Raw genomic sequence first — 22,669 nt, 5'->3', positions numbered from 1 at the left:
ACTTAGAAGCATATCGCCGATCCTTCATCGTCGCTGGGTCAAAATCCTGGAACTCCCTCCCCAATAGCACTGTGGGAGCACCTTCACCACACGGAATGCAGCGGTTGAAGAAGACGGCTCACACCCACCTTCTCAAGGGTAATTGGGGATGGGCAATAAATGCTGGCCTTGCCAGCAATGCCCACATCCCATAAACAAATTTAAAAAAAAGGTTTAACAGCACCTGTAAATGTCCCTTTAAATTTAGATACTGCCTGCAACCCTGGGTACCAGTTTTATACTGACATTATTCAGAATGAGCTCAAATAAGATGATACTCTCAGAAAATGACTCTCAGAAAATGACTGCATCATTGCCGCCTCATTTGAATGCATCTGTCCAAAGATGGGCAGATGTTTACGCCAGTCAACCCTATTTATGTGGCATCGATAACACAGAAAAACATCCAAGGCAATTCGAGTGCGTGATCAAAGGAAGAGATGGGCACTAAGCAATGTCCCCTGTAATATTTTTTTTTCGTGCACGGTCCCTTGAACTGGCTGCGCGGCTCATTCAAATTTTCACGCATACGAAGTTATTTCCATTGAAAAGCCAGTGAGCAGCGTGCACGGGACCTCCAGACCGCTGCACGGCCGCTCAGCTTAACAGGAAGATTGGCACTAAGCCAAAGAAGGAAATATTAGGAGGGGTAACCAAAAACTTGGTCAAAGAGGTGGGTTTTAAGGAGAGTCTTAAAAAGGAAGAAAGAGAGGTGGAGGAATTTAGGGAAAGAATTCCAGAAAGCGTGACCGAGGTGGCTGAAGGCAAAGTTGCCAATTCGGGGCAAAGTGAAATGAACAGAGAGCTCAGAGGGAGGAGGGTCCTTGTAGGACTAGAGAATGCAAGAGAGATAGGGAGAGGGGAGGCCATGAAGGGATTGAAATATGAAGAGTCAGCAGATATTGGGTGGACATTCCTGCCCAATTAGCACCACAAAATCAGACAGACATCAGTAGGAATTACAGGCCACAATGTACTACATATACCATCCTAATAGTCTCCAACTGATGACTGTATTTACCTTTTCAACAGATGGGTTACCAACATTGGGCCGGATTTTCCGATCCCCACAGGTGTGTACACACCCGTAGGGGCATCGCAAGTGCCGGTTTCAGGCATGCGAAGCGCATGCGCTGACAACTGGCACTTGCGATCTGTCAAGAATTCTCGTGACCAATCATTCGCCTGCCTGGGAAAAGTGCCTCTGCGGGTGGATAGTTGCGCTTTTTGCACAACTTCCACCCGCTGAAAGGCCATAGAATTCTTACGCCTGGCAAAAGCAAGCTGTAAGGCCTGCTTTTACCAGCATAAGAGTGTTGAAAAATAGAAAAATTTAATTTGATAACTCATTTATAAATTTAAAAACTCTTCAAAAATGCAAGTTTATTTTTTAGCCCTGTAAAAACATTTAAAATTTTTATATTTAATTAAATGGAATTTTAATTATGTAAAAAAAAAATTAAATTTTTTATTGTTTTTAAATGTGATCCCCTGTCATACTTTTGACAGTTCTGTCCCTACAGTATGAAGGGGGATTCCCTTCTTTGATTGGTTCACCTGGCCTATGCATGTGGTTCGCAAGCGCCCCGGGATACCTGGGTCTCTGCACATTTCCAACAGGAGAAGCCCAGGAGCGGAAGCCTCGGGATCTACAGAACCAGCAGGTAGGTTGGTAGTTTTTTACCCCCCAAATCAGAGGCATCCGCCCGCAGAAAGCCTCCGATCAGAAATTCAGGGCCAATAAATATCCACAATCACTGCAACTTGTGGTAAGGCTGCTCCACCTGAAGAAATATTTGATTCCATAGGAGCATAGTGGCATTGAACGACTGCCCCAATATTAGTGTGATGGAGCAGAAATAGTTGTAGGTTCGTGACCAGTCTGCTCAGTTCCTAATCTGAACTGTTTTGAGCAGGAGGCAATAAATAGACTCACTCCCAGCAAGGGGAGGATAGATGGTGAGGGGGTTGGGGGGGCGGGGGAAGGGGCAGGGAAAGAGGGAAAATTCATGCATGGGCAGTTTGCGACAGCTGGTTATGGAGATAGCAGCAGCAACTTCCAAATATAAGGGGGAAAAATGTACGTCACAAAATATACCCCAGGGGATAAAAAAAGGTTTATTTTAAACAAGTAGCAATCTGCTCCACTGGATTATCTCTATTTTTGTGGACGGAAGGATAATTTGTGAATAATCAGGTAAATGTTCTCACAAAAAAACTTGAGTAGCTCTAAACCAAGGATTCAGATAACAGCACAGCAGTTTCGAAAGGATATGGACTTTGTTCCCGATACTACTGATCTTGGCTGCCTGTCAAAAACCAAAGAAATCCACACAATTTTTTTTTTTTTTTTTAAACAAAAAAGGACCTTTCCTCCCTGCTGGTTCTCACTCATATTTGGCACAGTGTGTCATAAGGGTAAGAGGTAGCAAAAGGAAAAAAGAAAAACGCTAGTAGGAGTTAGGAGGCTGCAAGTCAAAAATTGTATGAAGGCTAATTGGGAGATCTCCACATGCGAGATAGTGACATAATGAATAACCATATTTGAATATCAAATTTCAAGAGACAGTAGCATTTAAAAACAAAGCTATGTGAAGGGAAGTTAATATAAAACAAATGCATAAAAAATCACTTGACTTTCCAGGTTAAGAATGTAGGGAAATGTGAGGTTATTCACTTTGGTAGGAAGAATAGAAAAACAGAATATTTTTTAAATGGGGAGAAACTTTTAAATGTTGGTGTTCAGAGATTTGGGTGTCCTCGAGCAAGAAAACACAAAGCTAGCATGCAGGTACAGCAAGCAAGAAGGATGGCAAATGGCATGTTGGCCTTTATTGCAAGGAGGTTGGAGTATAAGAGTAAGGAAGTCTTGCTACAATTGTACAGGGCCTTGGTGAGACCACACCTGGAGTACTGTGCACAGTTCTGGTCTCCTTATCTAAGGAAGGATATACTTGCCTTGGAGGCGGTGCAGCAAAGGTTCACTAGATTGATTCCTGGGATGAGGGGGCTGTCCTATGATGAGAGATTGTGTAGAATGAAGTTTAGAAGAATGAGAAGTGATCTCATTGAAACATACAAGATTCTGAAGGGGATTGACAGGGTAGATGCCGAGAGGTCGTTTCCCCTGGCTGGATTGTCTAGAACTAGGGGGCATAGTCTCAGGATAAGGGGTCGGCCATTTAAGACTGAGATGAGGAAAAATTTCTTCACTCAGAGGGCTGTGAATCTTTGCAATTCTCTGCTCCAGAGGGCTGTGAGTGCTGAGTCTTTGAGTATATTCAAGGCTGAGATAGATAGATTTTTGGACTCATGGGGAATCAAAGGATATGGAGATGGGGCGGGAAAGTGGAGTTGAAGTCGATGATCAGCCATGATCTTATTGAATAACGGAGCAGGCTCAAGGGGGCCGCATGGCCTACTCCTGCTCCCATTTCTTATGTTCTTAAAACTGACCCCCTTCCACATCCCCCACCCACTCCACTCCTCACAACCACTGTGCTCTTCTCAGTTCCCAATCTGAACCCTGTTGCCAAAGGGACACTAGTCACCCCTCAAGAAGAGAAATTCCAAAGCAAGCTCATCCTTCAGAAGTCAGTTCACATCAACTTTAACGGAGGGGCCGAGAGCAGATTTTATGTTCACCCTCTTATCACAGTAGGTGCGTGACTAAGAGATGAAGAGGAAAAGAAAAGAGGGAAATGAAGTTAAAAGGTAAGCACTGTAACTTCAAAAATAAAAATGTATGCATTACATGACAGTACGAGATCTAAAATAACTCAAAAGTGCTTTACCAAATTTACTGAATACAATACAGCAGCTCTCTTGTATCAACTCTGATGTATTCGTTACCTTATATAAACAGACACACACAACCATTCAGCCTTGTGTTCACTAAAGTTGATCACAATGGACTTAACCGTTTTCCTAAAGACAAGATTTACAGTATCAGTTTAGAGGTAGGCATTAACAGTTTCTGAAGCATCAAGTCACCTAGGATATTGGGTCTTAAGCACTATATGATAAGCATTTATGCAGATCAAAACAGCATCTATTGTACTGCAAATGTTTTGAGGCAAATCCATTTATTGCAGTGATCTCAAATTAGTCCACTTAACTTCAGTCCAACCAATCCAGAAGTAATTTATCCAACAGGGTTGCCAACTCTGGTTGGACATATCCTGGAGCTTTCATTACATGACCTAGCACCTTCAGCCACCCCATCCAGTTAAAAAGCCTTCCCCACCCCCTCCATCGCCAATATTTTTATAACTAATAAACAAAAATGTACAAAGAAATTATGAGAAAAACACACCATATTTTTTTTTTTTTTTTTTTTTTTACACTGCCTAAATGTTTTTCTCCCAGGTTGCTCGCCAACAGTGGCCACGAGATTGATCTTTAATTCCTGGATGCTCCAGGACAATCCTGGAGGGTTGGCAAACCTAAACGGCAAAGGATATTAATATTCAGACTAACAAATGTGATCATTTATAGTTCAACGTCATAGCTGCAGCCGTCAGTTACAGAAGCTGTAGTGTAACAGCCACTTTGCGTCATCAGAACAATGTACTTCCATTCCTCAGCAGCTTTTACAGAAATATATGATCCTGTACTTCTTTTTAAACTGCTAGTGTACTGTAGTTTGTTTTGTTGGTAAGTTTATTCATTTACTATAGCTGAAAGTATTTTTTTCCCCTCCCTTCCTCTCCTGAAGGCTGGAGTATGGTTCTCAGTCTGTTGCTCTCCAGTAATTAGTCAAGGTTCCTGCCAGAAACCAGAATAGAGGGTGGGACTTTTAGGTCATCTAAAAGTAGCTCAAGGTTTGGTACTTGTTAAAAGTGTTACAGGTCTGATCTTCAATGCTACTCATATCTTGCCTCTGTTCAATACCCAAAGAATGCTGTGTGGGTTCTTCTTTTATAGAGAGGGAGCCAAGAAACAAGAACATCTGACCATGATCTCTTATCCCAGGATACAATAAAGAGAAATAAAAACAGAGTGCTGGAAATACTCAGCAGGTCAGGCAACATCTGTGGAGAGAGAAACAGAGTTAATGAGAAACGTTAACTCTGTTTCTCTCTCCACAGATGCTGCCTGACCTGCTGAGTATTTCCAGCATTTTCTGTTTTTATTTCAGATTTTCAGCATCCGCAGTATTTTGCTTTTGTATACAATAAAGAGAAACTGCATCAATTAACACAATTGTTGCTCTCCACCAGAGCAGTCTAATTAACAGACTCGCCTTCTGGAAACGTTGTTCACGTCTTTATTTAATTTGTGACTAAACTACAGTCAAGTTTGCATAATGTTAAGTCACCTATTGTTATAATCCACATAATGTTATACAGGCAGCCGGTCCTGGCTATGCTTGGTATGTTTTGTATACATCTGAGTTTACGTATTGTTATAGCCAGATAATGTTATAATTCGTCTAATGTTCTGCAAACACGCAGTCCCAATTAAAAGATCGAATAACATTATGCTATATTTCAACCCTCCGAAATTTTTGTGAGCGCAAATTTTGACAACATCTTCAAGGGCGGGGCTTCCTACAAGGGGCCGTTGTTTAGGAGAGGCTATTACAGTACAGTATTTTAGCACCCAAAGCGGCTGTCATTTTTCTGAAAATCTGATTACATTTTTAAAAAGCACACCGATCTGAATTTGAGCCACAGGTACATACGAACAATGACGGACAGGTAAAGACCCTCTGGTCCATTGAGCCTGTACGAAATTATCACTGTTCTGAACAAAAAGTCAGACTGAATTTGAATTGTATACATAGAATTTACAGCACAGAAACAGGCCATTCGGCCCAACTGCGACACTCACTCAGGGAGCCATCAGCAAAATTTACAAAAAGCAATGGAATTCTGCCTTGAAAAGTCAAGAGGTGGAGATTTCTGAAATGGTTGCGCACTTCTGAACTCAATGACATTGGAGCAGAACTTCCTGAATGGCTCATTGCAGGGTGCAACCAAAATCGCCCCAGAATCTCAGAACAAATATTATTGGGAAAAAGCTGTCAAAATTGCAGAAGCTGTTTTGGTCAATCCCAAGTTGACAACCAGAGATAGAAAAAGGTTCATGCCGTAACTTACAGGGTAATGGTCGTGAAAGCCAATGAAGTGACCGCTGAAATGACAAAGGAATGACTTTCATTAACGCTGCCTGCATTCCTTCAAAAGTGCCGGCCTTGTGATGTGTTCCACCTCGATAAAAAGGGACTTTTCTGGAAACTTTTGCCAGGGGAAACTCACACCTTTGGCGACAGGAAGTGCCAAATATTTCTGAAACATCTTGGCTGCTCATTTTTAATCGATGAACAGAAGAGGACGCTTCTCAGATCTGTCTATATTTGTGGCCAGAAGTCGTCACATATTCTTTGCTCCATTTCTCACCAATGCACTTCCCTGGAAGCATCATTTATCTTTTCAATTGACAGTCTTGGATGACTTTTACAGTGTTTTGAGCTCTGGACAGAAAGTTTAGAGCTCAGGGTAGAAGCTAGTTCATCATCATGGATAACTGCCCTGCACCTCCTAAAATTTCTGGCCTAATGAATGTGGATCTTATCCATCTTCCAAAGAATACCACATGTAAGCTTCAGCTGATGGATGCTGGAGTTGACAAGCTTTTCAAGAATTACTATCAAAAGTTTCTGTCTAGAAAAAGACTAGCAGCTTTTGAAGCCAAGACAGAATTCTCGATCACTTTGCCGGATGCCACGAATTTTGTTGCTAGAAATTGGGATCATGTGACTCAGAGCAACATTGTTAACTGCTTTCGCCATGTGACTTGGGTCAGTAAAGGAGGAGGATTTGGTGGAGCTCGAAGAAATTGATGCAGGCCTGGAACTGCAGAACATTTGCGAGTGACTTCAGCAAGCAGGACGGATCCCTGATGTCCCCCAGTCTGACTATATCGCAGCTGATGATACTTTGATCACCCGAGCCTCCATCAAAGCTTTGAGCTAACCCGAGCCGAAATTAATTCCAGTGAGAAAGAAATATTTGACAAGAATGGAGCACCATCCGTAGCTAACTAAAGGAGTAAAAGGATGGTATCAAATTGAAAACGAAGGCATACAATGTTGCCAAGATTGGTGGGAGACCAGAGGATTGGGAAAATTTTAAAAACCAGCAAAGGATGACTAAAAAAAGAGATGAACTATGAGAGTAAACTGGCAAGAAACATTAAAACAGATAGCAAGAGCTTCTACAGGTATATAAAAAGGAAGAGGGTAGCTAAAGTAAACATTGGTCCCTTAGAGGAGGAGACTGGGGAATTAATAATGGGGAACGGGGAAATGGCACAGGCTCTGAACAAATATTTTGTATTTGTCTTCACGGTAGAAGACACTAACAACATCCCAATAATGGATAATCAAGGGGCCACAGGGAGGGGGGGGAACTAAAGACAATCACTATCACTAAGGAAATAGTACTTGGTAAAATAATGGGACTAAAAGATGACAAGTCCCCTGGACCAGATGGCCTGCATCCCAGGGTCTTAAAAGAAGTGGCTGCAGCGATAGTGGATGCATTGGTTGCAATATACCAAAATTCCCTGGACTCTGGAGAGGTCCCAGCAGATTGGAAAACCGCAAATGTAACACCCCTATTTAAGAAAGGAGGGAGACAGAAAGCAGGAAACTATAGACCAGTTAGCCTAACATCTGTCGTTGGGAAAATGCTGGAGTCCTTCATTAAGGAAGCAGTAGCAGGGCATTTGGAAAATCATAATGCAGTCAAGCAGAGTCAGCATGGTTTTATGAAAAGGAAATCATGTTTAACAAATTTGCTGGAGTTCTTTGAGGAGGTAACGAGCAGGGTGGACAAAGGTGAACCAGTGGATGTGGTGTATTTGAATTTCCAGAAGGCATTTGCTAAGGTGCCACATAAAAGGTTACTGCATAAGATAAGAGCTCACAGAATGGGGGGTAATATATTAGCATGGATAGAGAATTGGCTAACAGAAAAGAGTCGGGATAAATGGGTCATTTTCCGGTTGGCAAACGGTAACTAGTGGGGTGCCACAGGGATCAGTGCTGGGGCCCCAACCATTTACAATCTACATTAATGACTTGTTTCATAAAAAAGGACCATCACAGCCAATCAGACTTTTATTGAATTTACCTGGATAGATTTAGAGGTCCCAGGGATTAACTTGCTGCTATCCTGCCCTTGCATTAGCTGATTTGCTAGTATTTCCCCCATACAGATCCCACACAGTTTTTTTTTTTTAAATATAATTTGTCAGAACTCAGCTCCCATGTGCCTACATCTTCATGCCAATCCAACACTGGTATTAGTGTAATGCAAATGCAACATTTAACCCTAACTCTGATCTATGTTCACATTCCGAAGCAATAGGGGGAGCCAGTGTTTAGAAACTGCCTGTCCCCTACCAATCGCAGTATACGCGTATACACTAGCCTGGTCTACCTCATGCAACACATGTATTTTCTGTCATCGGGGATGGTCCGTAGCTAGAATCACAAAGTTGCAAGCTTTGTAGCAGCTGTAACCGTGCATTCGTACAGCTGGCATTTTTCTAGTGGAAATATTTGGGAAGCAGAGAACCGTCGTATAGAATAGAACTGCATTCATTGCAATGTGGACATAAGAATGAAAATTTCACACACCCACTCATTGCACTTACTGAAATTCTAGTGAATACAGTACAATTCCAAAAAGGTTTGGCACATTGAAGGCACGACTGTCAACAGCAATGAGATAAATAAAACAGATTATCTAGTCAGTGATGTTGGTTGATGGATAAATATTGCCCAGAACAATAGGGAGAACTCCCCTGCTCTTTTTCAAAATAGTGTCAAGCAACGTTCCCCCTAAGTGGCACTTGGCCGCGCATCAATTGGGAGGTCCCGCGCAGGCCACTCATCAGCTGTTCCCCTGGAAGAGAAATCACGCATGCACGGCCGCTGCAACAAAATTAAAGGGACCGCGCAGCAAAAGAGGGAACATTGGTGTCAAGGGATCTTTTACGTCTACCCGAGAGAGCAGTTTAACATCACCTCCGAAAAGCAGCATCTCCAACAGTGCAGCACTCCCTCAGTACTGCACCGAAGTGTCAGTCTGGATTTTGTGCTCAAGTCTCTGGAGTGGGACCTGAACCCACAACCTTCTGACTCAGAGGCAAGAGTGCTACCCGCTGAGCCAGAGCTGGCATGAGGAGAACTCTCCTGCTCTTCTTCAAATAGTGTCATGGGATCTGTTACTTGTACCGTATCCTAACTCACACCAAGTCCCGTTCGCCCATCACCCCTGTGCTCGCTGACCTACAATGGCTCCCGGTTAAGCAATGCCTCGATTTCAAAATTCTCATACTTGTTTTCAAATCCTTCCATGGTCTCTTGTCCCTCCTTATCCCTATATAATCTCCTCCAGTCCCACAACCACCGCCCCCCCCAAAATATCTGCGCTCCTATAATTCTGCCTGCTTGAGCATCCCTTAAGATAATCGCTCAACCATTGGTGGCCGTGCCTTCTGTTGCCTAGGCCCTAAGCTCTGGAATTCCCTGCCTAAATCTCTCCACCTCGCTACCTCTCTCTCCTCCTTTAAGACGCTCCTTAAAACCTACCTCTTTGACCAAGCTTTTGGTCACCTGCCCTAATTTCTCCTTATGTGGCTTGGTGTCAATTTGCTTTGTCTTATAATACTCCCGTGCAGCGCCTTGGGACGTTTTACTACATTAAAGGCGCTATGTAAATACAAGTTGTTGTTGCTGTTGTACCGTCTAATGTAAAATGTATTATTGTGATGCTACAGTCTCGAGGTCTATTAAGAGCCTCAAATCTGAATTTAATGGTTGTTTGGTCAGGAAACTGCAAATTGGAATGTCTGTGAGGAGCAAACCGCGGCATCTTCGGATTTTTTTACATATGCAACAAAATGTGGTCTGTGTGCGATCACAACATTTGATATGCACATACATAGAGAGAGAGAGAGAGAGATACTGCAACATCCGCGCAGCCAGGCTGGGGTTACTACTCACAGCAAAATAAAGTTCATAAAAAATGTTTGTTTTTAACCCAGGCAGGTTCAGTATTTCGTAAGGATCTCATGAAGCGCATATATAAGTGAAAGTTAAAAAATAATTATTTCCCCAATCGATTAGGGCGAAGGAGGAGCTTACTGATGTACCAGATTTATTAAGAACTTCTCAGTTCATCATTAAATGAAAGTTTGATTTAAGGGGCCATCAGCATTTGCGTATCTCGATCATGAGTATGTTTTTCCCTCTTGCCTTACCTTTCCGGAATAAAGAGACAAACAGCAAAATTTGAATTTCCATTTGTAGAATTGCGTAAAGTGGGACTGCATAAAATCATTTTAAAAACGATTCAAACCCCTCTCCGGAATATTTTACGCCGGTTTCCAAATGTTGCTCACCGCACACGATCCCTATCTTCCAGATCCAAACTGCAGCATTAAACACCTGTTCCGCACGACGAGGTTGGTTGAAATCGCAATAAATAAAGAGAGGGGGAACAATTCCTGCTAAAAATGAAAATTAATTCAACTTCACCCACCGCACACAACCTTGACTTTAATCTCAAACGGTAAGCTTCGGGAACCCAACTGTTTCCAGGAGGAATAAACACCGGCGTGCGGAAGTAGATTGGAAAACAGGTGAAGGCTTTTTTTTAAATAATAAATCAATACATTTAAAAAAAAAAGAGTTGACTCCTGATGAGGGAATCTGGGAGGATTTTGTGGTTGGTTTTATAGTATTGGACGCGGTGCTGGTGCAGGAGTTGTGGTGTATTTTGACACAGGTTTGGAATGGGGCGACCCTGGTATCCAGGAGACCGACACATTTTAAAATGGTTACAATCTTGCCGCTTACCTTGGTGTAAAGTTCCGAGACTGACATGTCGCGCTGCACTTTGTGGGGCGTCCTCGATCTGCCGCTGCCGCTAAATAAATAAATCGATGTCCCCGCCTCCCACCGCTTTAATTCCCATCTAGACTGGACGTTGGGAAAGCCAGGTTTCCCTGGTCGCCATTTTCCGAGTTCATCGCGCGATCCTCGCTCTCTTTTTATTTTCCAGCGACCTTTACTCAGGTGTAAAGTTGGTGTCGAGATCTCCACTCCGTTTTAGCCGCTCCCCGAGCTGGTAATGGGTTGAAATTTTTTTAAAAAATCATACAGAAAAAAAAAGAAATAATAAACTGCTCCCGAGACACGCAATGCAGGTTTGATAAAAATATTGCCTGCCAAGGTGCTCTGATCCCTCCGATGTGACCGAAACAGCCTTTCCCAATAGGAACTGCTCGATGAGACATCTGCTGGTGACTTCCGCGTTTTGACGCTCACGGCCGGGAATGATATGAGCACTGCGACAGTGTGTGCTGCCCATCCACCTGTCCTATCTGTCGGGGCTTCGCTTCTCTGCCCGTCCCACCTCCAATCCTCGGGGACCCTAACTCTGGGCGGGATGTGGTTCCCCAGTGCACCAGCCCCGTTCCCTCTCCCTCTCTCTCTCTCTCTCTGTGTGTGTCAAACCCAGTTGGGGTTGTTGCCATTCCTCCAGGATTGTCCTGGAGTTTCCAGGAATTTAAAGATTAATCCCCTGGTCACTGCTGTGAGGCAACCCAGAAAAGAAAGACTTGCATTTATATAGTGCCTTTCATAACCACCGGCGTCTCAAAGCGTGTTACAGCCAATGAAGGAATTTTTTGGGAGTGTAGTCACTGTTGTACTGTGGGAAATGCAGCAGCCAATCTGTGCACAGCAAGGTCCCACAAACAGCAATGTGATAATGACCAGATAATCTGTTTCTGTTATGTTGGTTGAGGGATAAATATTGGCCAGGACACTGGGGATAATTCCCCTGCTCTTCTTCGAAATAGCGCCATGGGATCTTTTACGTCCACCTGAGAGAGCAGACGGGGCCTCGGTTTAACATCTCATCCGAAAGACGGCACCTCCGACAATGCAGCACTCCCTCAGCACTGCACTGGAGTGTCAGCCTAGCTTTATGTGCTCAAGTCTGTGGAGTGGGACTTGAACCCACAACCTTCTGACTCAGAGACGAGTGTGCTTCCAACTGAGCGAGAAAAAAATCATTAACAAACAAAAATGTTTTTCTTTCATCTGCTTTGCACACTTTCAATTATCAGTTCTGAAATTATTGGAGATTGGAAAATAAAGTCGGTTTGACACGGTCAAGAATCATCCAATTGCGCAATGAGGAGTCTGTTTGCCTTCCCATTGGTGGGGGAAGGCGCTAAACTGCAAGGATGGGCGTTTTAAGCGATCAGCGGTTGGAGACATGAGATCATGTGATAAAACCTCCAGGAATACATCCAACCAGAGTTGGCAACCCTCAGCCCAGTATATTAATTCTCATGCATGAGCCTAGTCAGTTCCCACAGGAAGCTGATCATCCATGCGGGGCATCACAGCCACTCCTACTCCTGCCCTTATCTGACATCTGCCCGTGCACTCTTTTTCAACAACCCTGGCCGACTTACCCCTCCTTAGAGACCAGGAGCATGAGGACCAGTTATAATCCTTGGACCTTCCTGATCTCAGTATCACACAATGTGGTGCATTTACCCACTGAGTCATTAGAAGCACTCTCAGACCAGTGGGTCCAACTCTTTCAATATTACGATATCTAACCTTTTCCCTCAAAAAAAAATCCAGATTCAATGCAAATTATACCAGAAAGCCCACATCTGTGAATAATTAGTGACAAAATTAAAAAAAAGAACCTGCATTTATATAGCGCCTTTCAGCACCGCAGGACATCCCAAAGCACTTTACAGCCAATGAAGTAGTTTTGAAGTGTAGTCACTGTTGTAATGCAGGAAACGTGGAAGCCAATATGCACACAGCAAGCACCCACAAATAGCAATTAAATAAATGACTAGATCATCTGTTTTAGTGATGTTGGTTGAGGGATAAATATTGGCCTGGGCATGCTGTTTATTTAGTGAATCTTTAGCACTGATGCAACACTGTGATTTTTGGCATGGTGTTACCAAAAGGTGTGTGTAAAACTATGTGCAGGTCAGTATGAGTAAGCAAGATCTACATTAAATGTGGTCTAATTTTGTTTTAAGTTTGCACCCAAAAACTTGCATTTTTACTTAAATGCCAAATCCAACATTTTAACTCCCAGCAAGAGTTGTGTGGGCAGAGGCCAAGGGAGATGAGGAACCGTCCGGCCCTCTACAACCTGAGACCCCAGAGATTTTAACTCCCGGGCCTCATCTGCATGGGCCCTGTTAGTCCCCCACCTGAAAGTGGTGGGAGGCACTAGCTGGCCGGTGGACAAGAGCGAGACTTCGGGTGGCAGGAGGCAGCCACCAGAGAAACGAAGGAAGGGACCCTAGCAGTCAGATAAATGGTTAGGAGGGGGGAGTCGGAGGGCATCACAGTCGGAAGGTGGGGGAGGCCCAAGGTTTACTTGTGGGGCCCGGAGGAGCACTCCTGCTCCACCTGGCCCACATGGAAACCAAAAAAATAAAATAAAATTAACCTGCCTTTCTGGGCCTCTTCTGGCCCCAGGTTGGTTTGGCAGGGAAGCCATGACAGCTTCCTCATTCAGTTAAAATTGCAGTCGAGTCCCCATAACAAATCAATCAACATAACAAGAATAGATTATCTGGTCATTATCACATTGCTGTTTGTGGGAGCTTGCTGTGCGCAAATTAGCTGCTGCGTTTCCTACATTACAACAGTGACGACACTCCAAAAAGTACTTCATTGGCTGTAAAGCGCTTTGAGACGTCCAGTGGTTGTGAAATGCGCTATAGAAATGCAAGTCTTTCTTTTTCTTTCCATGACATCATCAGAGCCTGATCTTCATATTTGAAGACGGAACCTGTTGCCTTCTGGCAGATGTCCTGCTTGTCTGATCAATAGAGCAGCTTAAAATGACAACCCGCGGAAAGGCGGCGGGATCGGAGGGGGTAAGTCACTGCGGCCATTTTAACTGCCTGCCTGCCCGGTTTCCGCCGGACGGGCAGGGTTAAAATCGGCCCGTAGAGGTCTGATTTATAAACTAAATGTATATTTCCTCTTGCTTCTGTCTCTCATGATGCAGAGGTATTAGAGTTATTAAAGTTTTTAATTAATTTCCATCTTCAGCAAAGCTAAATCTCAAAACTCAATCTCACCCACATTTGCCTGACTCCTTTTCCACTGCCTATTTGGTTTGGGACTTGGCAAAAGCTGGCAACTGTAAGCTGCCTTTCGATTTCAATCAATCAAAAACAGCTGACCATCCATCGTTTTAAAAATTGACTGCACTCTAAGGCCAGTGAATAGTGTTTCGTGTTGTTTTTATGGCCTCACCACACTGCTCTCTACCTGATGGCGCAGTGATTTAAGTACAGGGGAAGCGTGGCTCTCCAGTCTCATTTTACTCCTGGAAAACAGTCAGCAGCTGCAGTGTGAGCACAGTATCAATGAATCAGATCTGAAGCCACATTAGGAGATAATCCCCCTGTATGTAATGTATAAATCAGACCTGAAGGTTGTTGTGTTGGAAGAGGTTCATTTCAGTAGTTAACTTGATTTCACTTTTAGGAGTTCATTCCCTCTGTGCACTATTTGTGTGTCTGTGTGTATTTTTTTTTAGCAAACTGGTTAATATAATCCCGTTAAATTACTGTCTACATTATTTTAATACAATCATTAGCTTGCTTAAGATAAACGTGTGCTCGAAACCCTTAGAGTACAAATCAAATATGGTCGTATTGTTGCTGTATAGTCAGACCAGTGACAGTGGAAAGGAGACGGAGTTTCAAACTAATAAAAAAACAAATTTAGGACTAATGTCAAGAACTCTATCTGCACACAATGAGTGATCAATGCATTAAATGGACTACCAGATAGATTAGCAGAGACAAAACCATTAAAATGATTTAATAAACAGTGGTGTGGAGATGCCGGAGTTGGACTGGGGTGGACAAATGTAAGAAGTCACACAACACCAGGTTATAGTTCAACAGCTTTATTTGAAGTCACAAGCTTTCGGAGCGCTGCTCAGCAGCGAACCCAATGAGACAATCAATGATCCGGAACAGCAGACAGAGGGATCCACAGTGCAGCAACCGAAGAAGAAAGAGTCAAATTGGACCCCTCCGGAGGGTCGCTGCCCTAAGCTTGACATGTATGCTCAAGCTGTCAGGAGATGCATCAACGCTAGATTCATCAGCCGCACTCACAAGACAGTCCAGAATGTCACCCGAGCACAACGCAACGCCATCCATGCTCTCAAGACCAACCACAACATTGTCATCAAACCAGCAGACAAAGGAGGAGCCATCATCATACAGAACAGAATGGACTATTGCAAAGAAGCATACCGACAACTGGACAACCAGGAACACTACAGACAGTTACCCGCAGATCCGACCAAAGAACACACCTGCCAACTCAACAGACTGATCAAGACCTTCAATCCAGACCTTCAAAGCATCCTACGCGCTCTCACCCCACGTACTCCCCGCGTGGGAGACTTCTACTGCCTCCCAAAGATACACAAAGCCAACACACCCGGACGTCCTATCGTATCAGGCAATGGAACCCTGTGTGAGAACCTCTCTGGATACGTTGAGGGCATCCTGAAACCCATTGTACAGGGAACCCCCAGCTTCTGTCGCGACGCTACAGACTTCTTACAGAAACTCAGCACCCACGGACCAGTTGAACCAGGAACACTCCTCGCCACGATGGACGTCTCGGCACTCTCCACCAGTATCCCCCACAATGACGGCATCGCTGCGACAGCCTCAGTACTCAACACCAACAACGGCCAATCTCCAGACGCCATCCTACAACTCATCCGCTTCATCCTTGACCACAATGTCTTCACCTTCGACAACCAGTTCTTTACCCAAACACACGGAACAGCCATGGGGACCAAATTCGCACCCCAATACGCCAACATCTTCATGCACAAGTTCGAGCAAGACTTCTTCGCTGCACAGGACCTCCAACCAATGCTATACACCAGATACATCGATGACATTTTCTTCCTATGGACCCATGGCGAAGAATCACTGAAAAGACTACACGATAACATCAACAAGTTCCATCCCACCATCAAACTCACCATGGACTACTCCTCAGAATCGGTTTCATTCTTGGACACACGAATCTCCATCGAAGACGGACACCTCAGCACTTCACTCTACCGCAAGCCCACGGACAACCTCACGATGCTCCACTTCTCCAGCTTCCACCCTAACCATGTTAAAGAAGCCATCCCCTATGGACAAGCCCTGCGAATACACAGAATCTGCTCAGATGAGGAGGAACGCGATGGACACCTACAGACGCTGAAAGATGCCCTCGTAAGAATGGGATATGACACTCGACTCGTCGATCGACAATTCCGATGGGCCACAGCGAAAAATCGTATAGACCTCCTCAGAAGACAAACACGGGACACAACCAACAGAGTACCCTTCGTCGTCCAGTACTTCCCCAGAGCAGAGAAACTACGCCATGTTCTTCGCAGCCTTCAACATGTCATCGATGATGATGAACACCTCGCTAAGGCCATCCCCACGCCTCCACTACTTGCCTTCAAACAGCCGCCTAACCTCAAACAGACTATCGTTCGCAGCAAATTACCGAGCTTTCAGGAGAACAGCGACCACGACACCACACAACCCTGTCACAGCAACCTCTGCAAGACATGCCAGATCATCAACACAGATACCATCATCACACGTGAGGACACCACCCACCAGGTACATGGTACATACTCATGTGACTCGGCCAACGTTGTCTACCTCATACGTTGCAGGAAAGGATGCCCCGGAGCATGGTACATCGGCGAGACCATGCAGACACTGCGACAACGGATGAACGGACACCACGCAACAATCGCCAGGCAGGAGTGTTCCCTCCCAGTCGGGGAACACTTCAGCAGTCAAGGACATTCAGCCTCCGATCTTCAGGTAAGCATTCTCCAAGGCGGCCTTCGAGACACACGACAACGCAAAATCGTCGAGCAGAAACTGATAGCCAAGTTCCGCACCCATGAGGACGGCCTGAACCGGGATCTTGGGTTCATGTCACGCTACATGTAACCCCACCTGACGCAGGGTCATCCAGACTCGAGTCATCATTGGCTTGTTCTCTCTACACAGATGCGGCCGGACCTGCTGTGATTTCCAGCAAAAAAAAATGTTTTTTGTCTGTTTTTTTGTTTTTCACACAGACCCCAGCATCTGCAACATTTGACCCCTTGTGACCCCACCTCATTGTTCTTTGATGTAATGTTTTCCTGACTGACCTGTTTGGACACCATTCACACCTTTGATTGCTGTGATTATCTCTCTGCCGAGGTGTGATAAATGGCAGTTAGAAAGATTACCTGTAAACATCTGACATTATTCTCTGACTATATAAGCTGTGTCTTTATGCATCTCTCCACTTCACCTGACGAAGGAGCAGCGCTCCGAAAGCTTGTGACTTCAAATAAAGCTGTTGGACTATAACCTGGTGTTGTGTGACTTCTTACATTAATAAACAGTGGTAGAGGGAGGTACTGTTGCTGTAGCCTTTGTGAGTTGCTGCAGAGCATCATCTAGATCTTGCGTATTGAGTCCACTGGCAGGGGTGCCAATCAAGTGAACTGCTGTTTCCTTAATGGTGTTGAGTTTCTTGAGTGTTGTTGTGGCTGCACCCATCCAGGTGAGCAGTGACTATGCCATTGTACTCCTGACTTGAGCCTTGTAAATGGCAGAGAGTCTTTGAGGGGTAAGGAAGATGAAGTATAATGTGGATAAATGCGAGGTTATCCACTTTGGTGGCAAAAACAGGAAGGCAGATTATTACCTGAACGGCAATAGATTGGGAGAAGGGGAAGTGCAATGAGACCTGGGTGTCCTTGTGCACCAGTCGCTGAAGGTAAGCATGCAGGTGCAGCAGGCGGTTAAGAAGGCAAATGGTATGTTGGCCTTCATAGCGAGAGGATTCGAGTACAGGAGCAAGGATGTCTTGCTGCAGTTGTACAGAGCCTTGGTGAGACCACACCTTGAGTATTGTGTGCAGTTTTGGTCGCCTTATCTGAGGAAGGATGTTCTTGCCATGGAGGGAGTGCAGCGAAGATTCACCAGACTGATATCTGGGATGGCAGGAATGAAGTATGAGGAGAGATTGGGTCGATTGGGCTTATATTCTCTGGAGTTTAGAAGAATGAGAGGGGGATCTCATTGAAACTTATAAAATTCTAACAGGACTAGACAGACTAGATGCAGGAAGGATGTTCCCGATGGCGGGGGAGTCCAGAACCAGGGGTCACAGTCTAAAGATAAGGGGTAAGCCATTTAGGACAGAGATGAGGAGAAATTTCTTCACCCAGAGAGTGGTGAACCTGTGGAATTCTCTATCACAGAAGGCAGTTGAGGCCAATTCATCAAATATATTCAAGAAGGAGTTAGATATATTTTTTAAGGCTAAAGGGATCAAGGGATATGGGGAGAAGGCAGGGACAGGGTACTGAATTTGGATGATCAGCCATGATCTCATTAAATGGCGGAGCAGGCTCGAGGGGCCGAATGGCCTACTCCTGCTCCTATCTTCTATGTTTCTATGTTTCTACCCATGACAAAATACCTAGCCTTTGCCCTGTTCTTGGAGAGGTGGTGTTGATATGGTTGCACTTTCTTTTGTTTGAGATGATCATTACCCAGCAATTTTCTACTTGATGCAGAGTGGCAGCCTTGGTTCAGTGGTAGTACTGTCACCTACTCAGAAGATTGTGGGTTCAAGCCCCACCTCAGAGACTTGTGCCCATATCTAGGCTGATACTTTATTGTAGGGATGCGGGACTCCTGCACTGTCAGAGGCGCTGTCTTTCAGATGATCCTGATGTTATGAAAGCTGCTAAATAAGTGTAAGTTCTTTCTTTCTTAACTTGTATGAATGTTACCTCCCACTTGTCAACCCAAGCCTTGATGTTATTCAGGCTGATGGAGGCTGGCACGCTCTGCTTTATTATTGATAAATAATATTTAACTTTTCCATTCTGCATGAATAATTAATAGTTTGCTAGTTGTTGCTACTCAGGTAATATGGATTAATTATAATCGATGCATTGTTAATCATTTTATTTTTCATATTTCATTTTATTAAGCAAGTAAAATAGATTTTTATTTTACAGAAACCACATGAGGCTGGGAGAAAAGAGTTGCACAAACTAAGCTTTTAAATTGCATCCAAAGCTTAAAGCTGGTCAAGTGTTAGCTCCGAGTGAAGCAGCATCATTATCTTCGTTACCTGGGGGAAAAGATCATGGGGGAGAGAGATCACGAGGGGGAGAAATCACAGGGAGTGAAATCACGGGGAAGAAGACATTACGAGGGAAGAGAGCGTGGGGGTAGGGGGCGAGATCGTGGGGGGCGAAATTGTGGGGAGGGGTTCCAATCGTAGCAAGTTAGCTTGGGAAGTCGGGGGAGCACTCCTGCTCCTCCTGGCCCACAAGCAATGCTGGAAAAGCATTTACCTGCTGGATGCAGTAGTTCTCGCCTCCCTTTAGCTACCGTGTTTCCTGAGCCCTGGAAAATCCGGCCCGCAGCCGTTAAATCCAAATGGCTGCTAAAATCTGAAGCATGCAGCCCCATGTAGCATATTATAATTACTGACCTACCTCTCGAGAGCAGGTTACTCGCCCGCCCCCCCTCCCACCCCATTGAAACTGGAAATAGGTGCGTTTTAGGTGGGTTCGGGTCGGGTTTCCCATTTTTAAGAATTTAACCCTGTAACACCTCTCGCTCCTCCTGGGGAGGTGGGGTGGGGGGGGGTTTAAATCTTCTCCTTTGAGTGTGGGAGGGATTACAACATAGGCTGATTCTACTATCACTGAACATTCACACATCCACATTTCCAGCAGAGGTCACTGGATGGTGATGGTGAACTCTGTTTGATTTTCCCCTTCATATCCCAGAGACTCTGAGGCCAGTTGGAGTGCCCCCACCGCCATCCCAGCCAGGATCAACAAACTCAGCACAGACTGAAGATTAAGCTTGGGACTTTCCTGATTCGTCGGAGCAAACCATGTTACTTAGCAACTGAGCTACTGAGCAGCATTTCAACGTTACATCATTTGTCTGGAGTTGGCAATCTTGCACTGCTTTTCCACTTGAATAATATTAGATTATAGACTGATTGCTGTCCATCTTCTTCATGTGAAAATGCTTCACTGTCTCCACTATTTTGTAGACAGAATCTGAGCAGATTTAAGGAGTAGCACAGATCCAGGAGGCTGTTTGGAACTGACCAGTAAGAGAATGTCCCCTGCCAGCCATGTGCCTCTGTTGCTACCTCCTTCCAAGTCGAAATGTTAACATACACTAACATAGGGACAAAAACACCAATCCTGGGGGCAACTACAATAACGTTTTCCCCCCAGTAATATAGGGCTATAATTGGCCTCTTGAACATCCCTGATTATAATCGCTCAACCATTGGTGGCCATGCCTTTTGTTGCCGAGGCCCTAAGCTCTGGAATTCCCTCCCTAAACGTCTCCGCCTCTCTATGGCTCTGTCCTCCTTTAAGAAGCTCCTTAAAGCCTACCTCTTAGACCTGCCTTAATTTCTCCTTATTTGGCTCGGTGTCAAATTTTGTTTGCTAATCGCTCCTGTGAAGCGCCTTGGGACGTTTTACGACGTTAAAGGCGCTATGTAAATGCAAGTTGTTGTTGTTCATGAATCTGCAAAAAGCAGATGTGAATGGAGGGTGATGTTATGTAGTTAGAACGCACTAACAGTGTATTCTGCTCTATACATTCCTACCACTCCAAAAGAATGGATTAATGAAGGGTAGCAAAAAGTTTAGAAAAAGTCAAAATAACAACAGAAAATGCTGGAAAAATTCAGCAGGCCAGGCAACATCCGTGGAGAGAGAAATAGAGTCACCGTTTCAGGTCAAAACCCTTTGTCAAGACTGAAAAAGCACAGGAAATGAAACAAATTAAAAGGTCAGTTTGGAGGCTGGGAGAGCACAAAAGAGAAGTGAAGAGACATTAAGAGGTATTCAAAATGAGACGAGATGGTGATAGGACTAGTGGAGACAAAAGACAGCTCTAGATTAGGTGTGAAATGCGCTGGCAGAATGGGAGACAGCTGCCATGTGGGAGAGAAAAAAAGGGCGGGGGGGTGCAAAACAAAGGTGTGGATAAAAAATATAAGTAAAAATGTAATGGGGCCCGAGGTTATGATTTGAAATTGTTGAACTCGATATTGAGTCCGGAAGGCTGTAAAGTGCCTAATCGGAAGATGAGGTGCTGTTCCTCGAGCTTTTAGAAAAAGTCAACTTGTGCTTGTTAAGACTATTAATGAAAAACACAAGCAGCATTTCACAACTACACAGCCAAAACAAAGAATACTGACTTTCAGACATGCGATGAAGATTTCCTCTGTGTGCTAAATATAGTGAAATGACAGACCTGTTCTGTATACACAAGTCTATGATTTCTTCCCCCTGGAGTTGGTGAACTGAAGGAACAGAAAGATTTAGAACCATCAGACCAAAAACAAAAAAAATTGCAAATGCTGGAAATCTGACATGAAAATAGAAAATGGGAAAGAGCAAACAAGCTAACCTTTCAAGTTTAGACCCCTGATTCACACCTGAAACATTAACATGTCTCTTTTCTCCATAGATGCTGCTGAGTGTTTCCAGAAATGTGTCATTTTGTTTTGGAACTGCTGGTATGGCAGTGATGGAAGTGAAGAGTACAAGCTTGCATGGGGGGGGGGGGGGGCGGGTGGCGGGGAGGGGAGGAGATTGGGGTGGGGTGCGGAATGAGCACTCTAAGTTAAATGCAGCTCATGTGGAGAAGCAGAGGCTGATTATTACAAGAAGGACTTTTATTTCACTTTTAGGTTGAATCCATATTTAGCGCAAAGCAGGTGCACTTTAGTGCTTGCACGTGAGATCTCACCAGTATACATGTGCAGGGAAACACTTTGCAAGGCAGAACTCAGACTCAAGCTGAATGAGTATTTACTGTAGTTGATGTTTGGGAGGGGAACGAGGTAACAGAAAGGTTTTAAAGGATGGAAGAGGATGCAATGAAATGCAAATCTGTGCTGCCCTAGGAAGAAATAATAATAACCAAATGAATTGCAGATGATTCAGCAAGGCCGCTAATTTCTGATGGCATTGCGTATATACTGCTCAAACTCGTATCAAACCCTTATAACCAATGACAAAGGAGATTTTTATCCCACTGGTCTGGGCTAGATTTGAATTTACAATCCAAAAGCAAACAGCCAGTACCGAGCTCAGTGCACCACCCAATTTCTCATTTCTTTTGCATTTTTAACCACACAGTGCATGTTAACTAATCAAACCACAACTTAGGGAGGCACACACCTACCTTTCTTCTCATTGGTTAAGAGAACAGTTCTAAACCGTGTTCACTGGTTTATTGAGCTGTTATTTTCACTGACTGGTTGTTTGCAAAATACATACGTCAGGAGACGAGTGAGTTTATAGAACAACTCATCAAATAACTGAAAAATAAACACACTTACAAAGAAGATTAGTTAATTTTGAGCTCATCCATCCAAGAAATATTTGTGATGGGAAATGAAACACTTCCAGTTTTAAGCATGCTGTGC

The 22,669-nt window shown here is 44.2% G+C and overlaps 1 protein-coding gene across 2 annotated transcripts in view; it reads right to left on the bottom strand.

The window, feature by feature from the left end:
• The window catches only part of myo5b (myosin VB), a 360,722-nt gene extending 349,187 nt beyond the window's left edge, over positions 1-11,535 (bottom strand). For both annotated transcript variants that reach the window (XM_085974944.1, XM_085974932.1), the window contains exon 1: positions 10,916-11,535. In XM_085974944.1, the coding sequence (XP_085831070.1) occupies positions 10,916-10,942 (27 nt within the window). In that variant the 5' untranslated portion in view covers positions 10,943-11,535. The remainder of the gene's footprint in view (positions 1-10,915) is intronic.
• Between the last annotated feature and the right edge of the window lie 11,134 nt (positions 11,536-22,669).

Source organism: Somniosus microcephalus, chromosome 2 (genome assembly GCF_052327205.1).
Source record: "Somniosus microcephalus isolate GS21.2 chromosome 2, FLI_Smic_1.0, whole genome shotgun sequence".
NCBI classification, from domain to species: Eukaryota; Metazoa; Chordata; class Chondrichthyes; order Squaliformes; family Somniosidae; genus Somniosus; species Somniosus microcephalus.
Note: the sequence above shows the minus strand (reverse complement) of the source record. Positions and strands in the feature narration are given on the sequence as shown.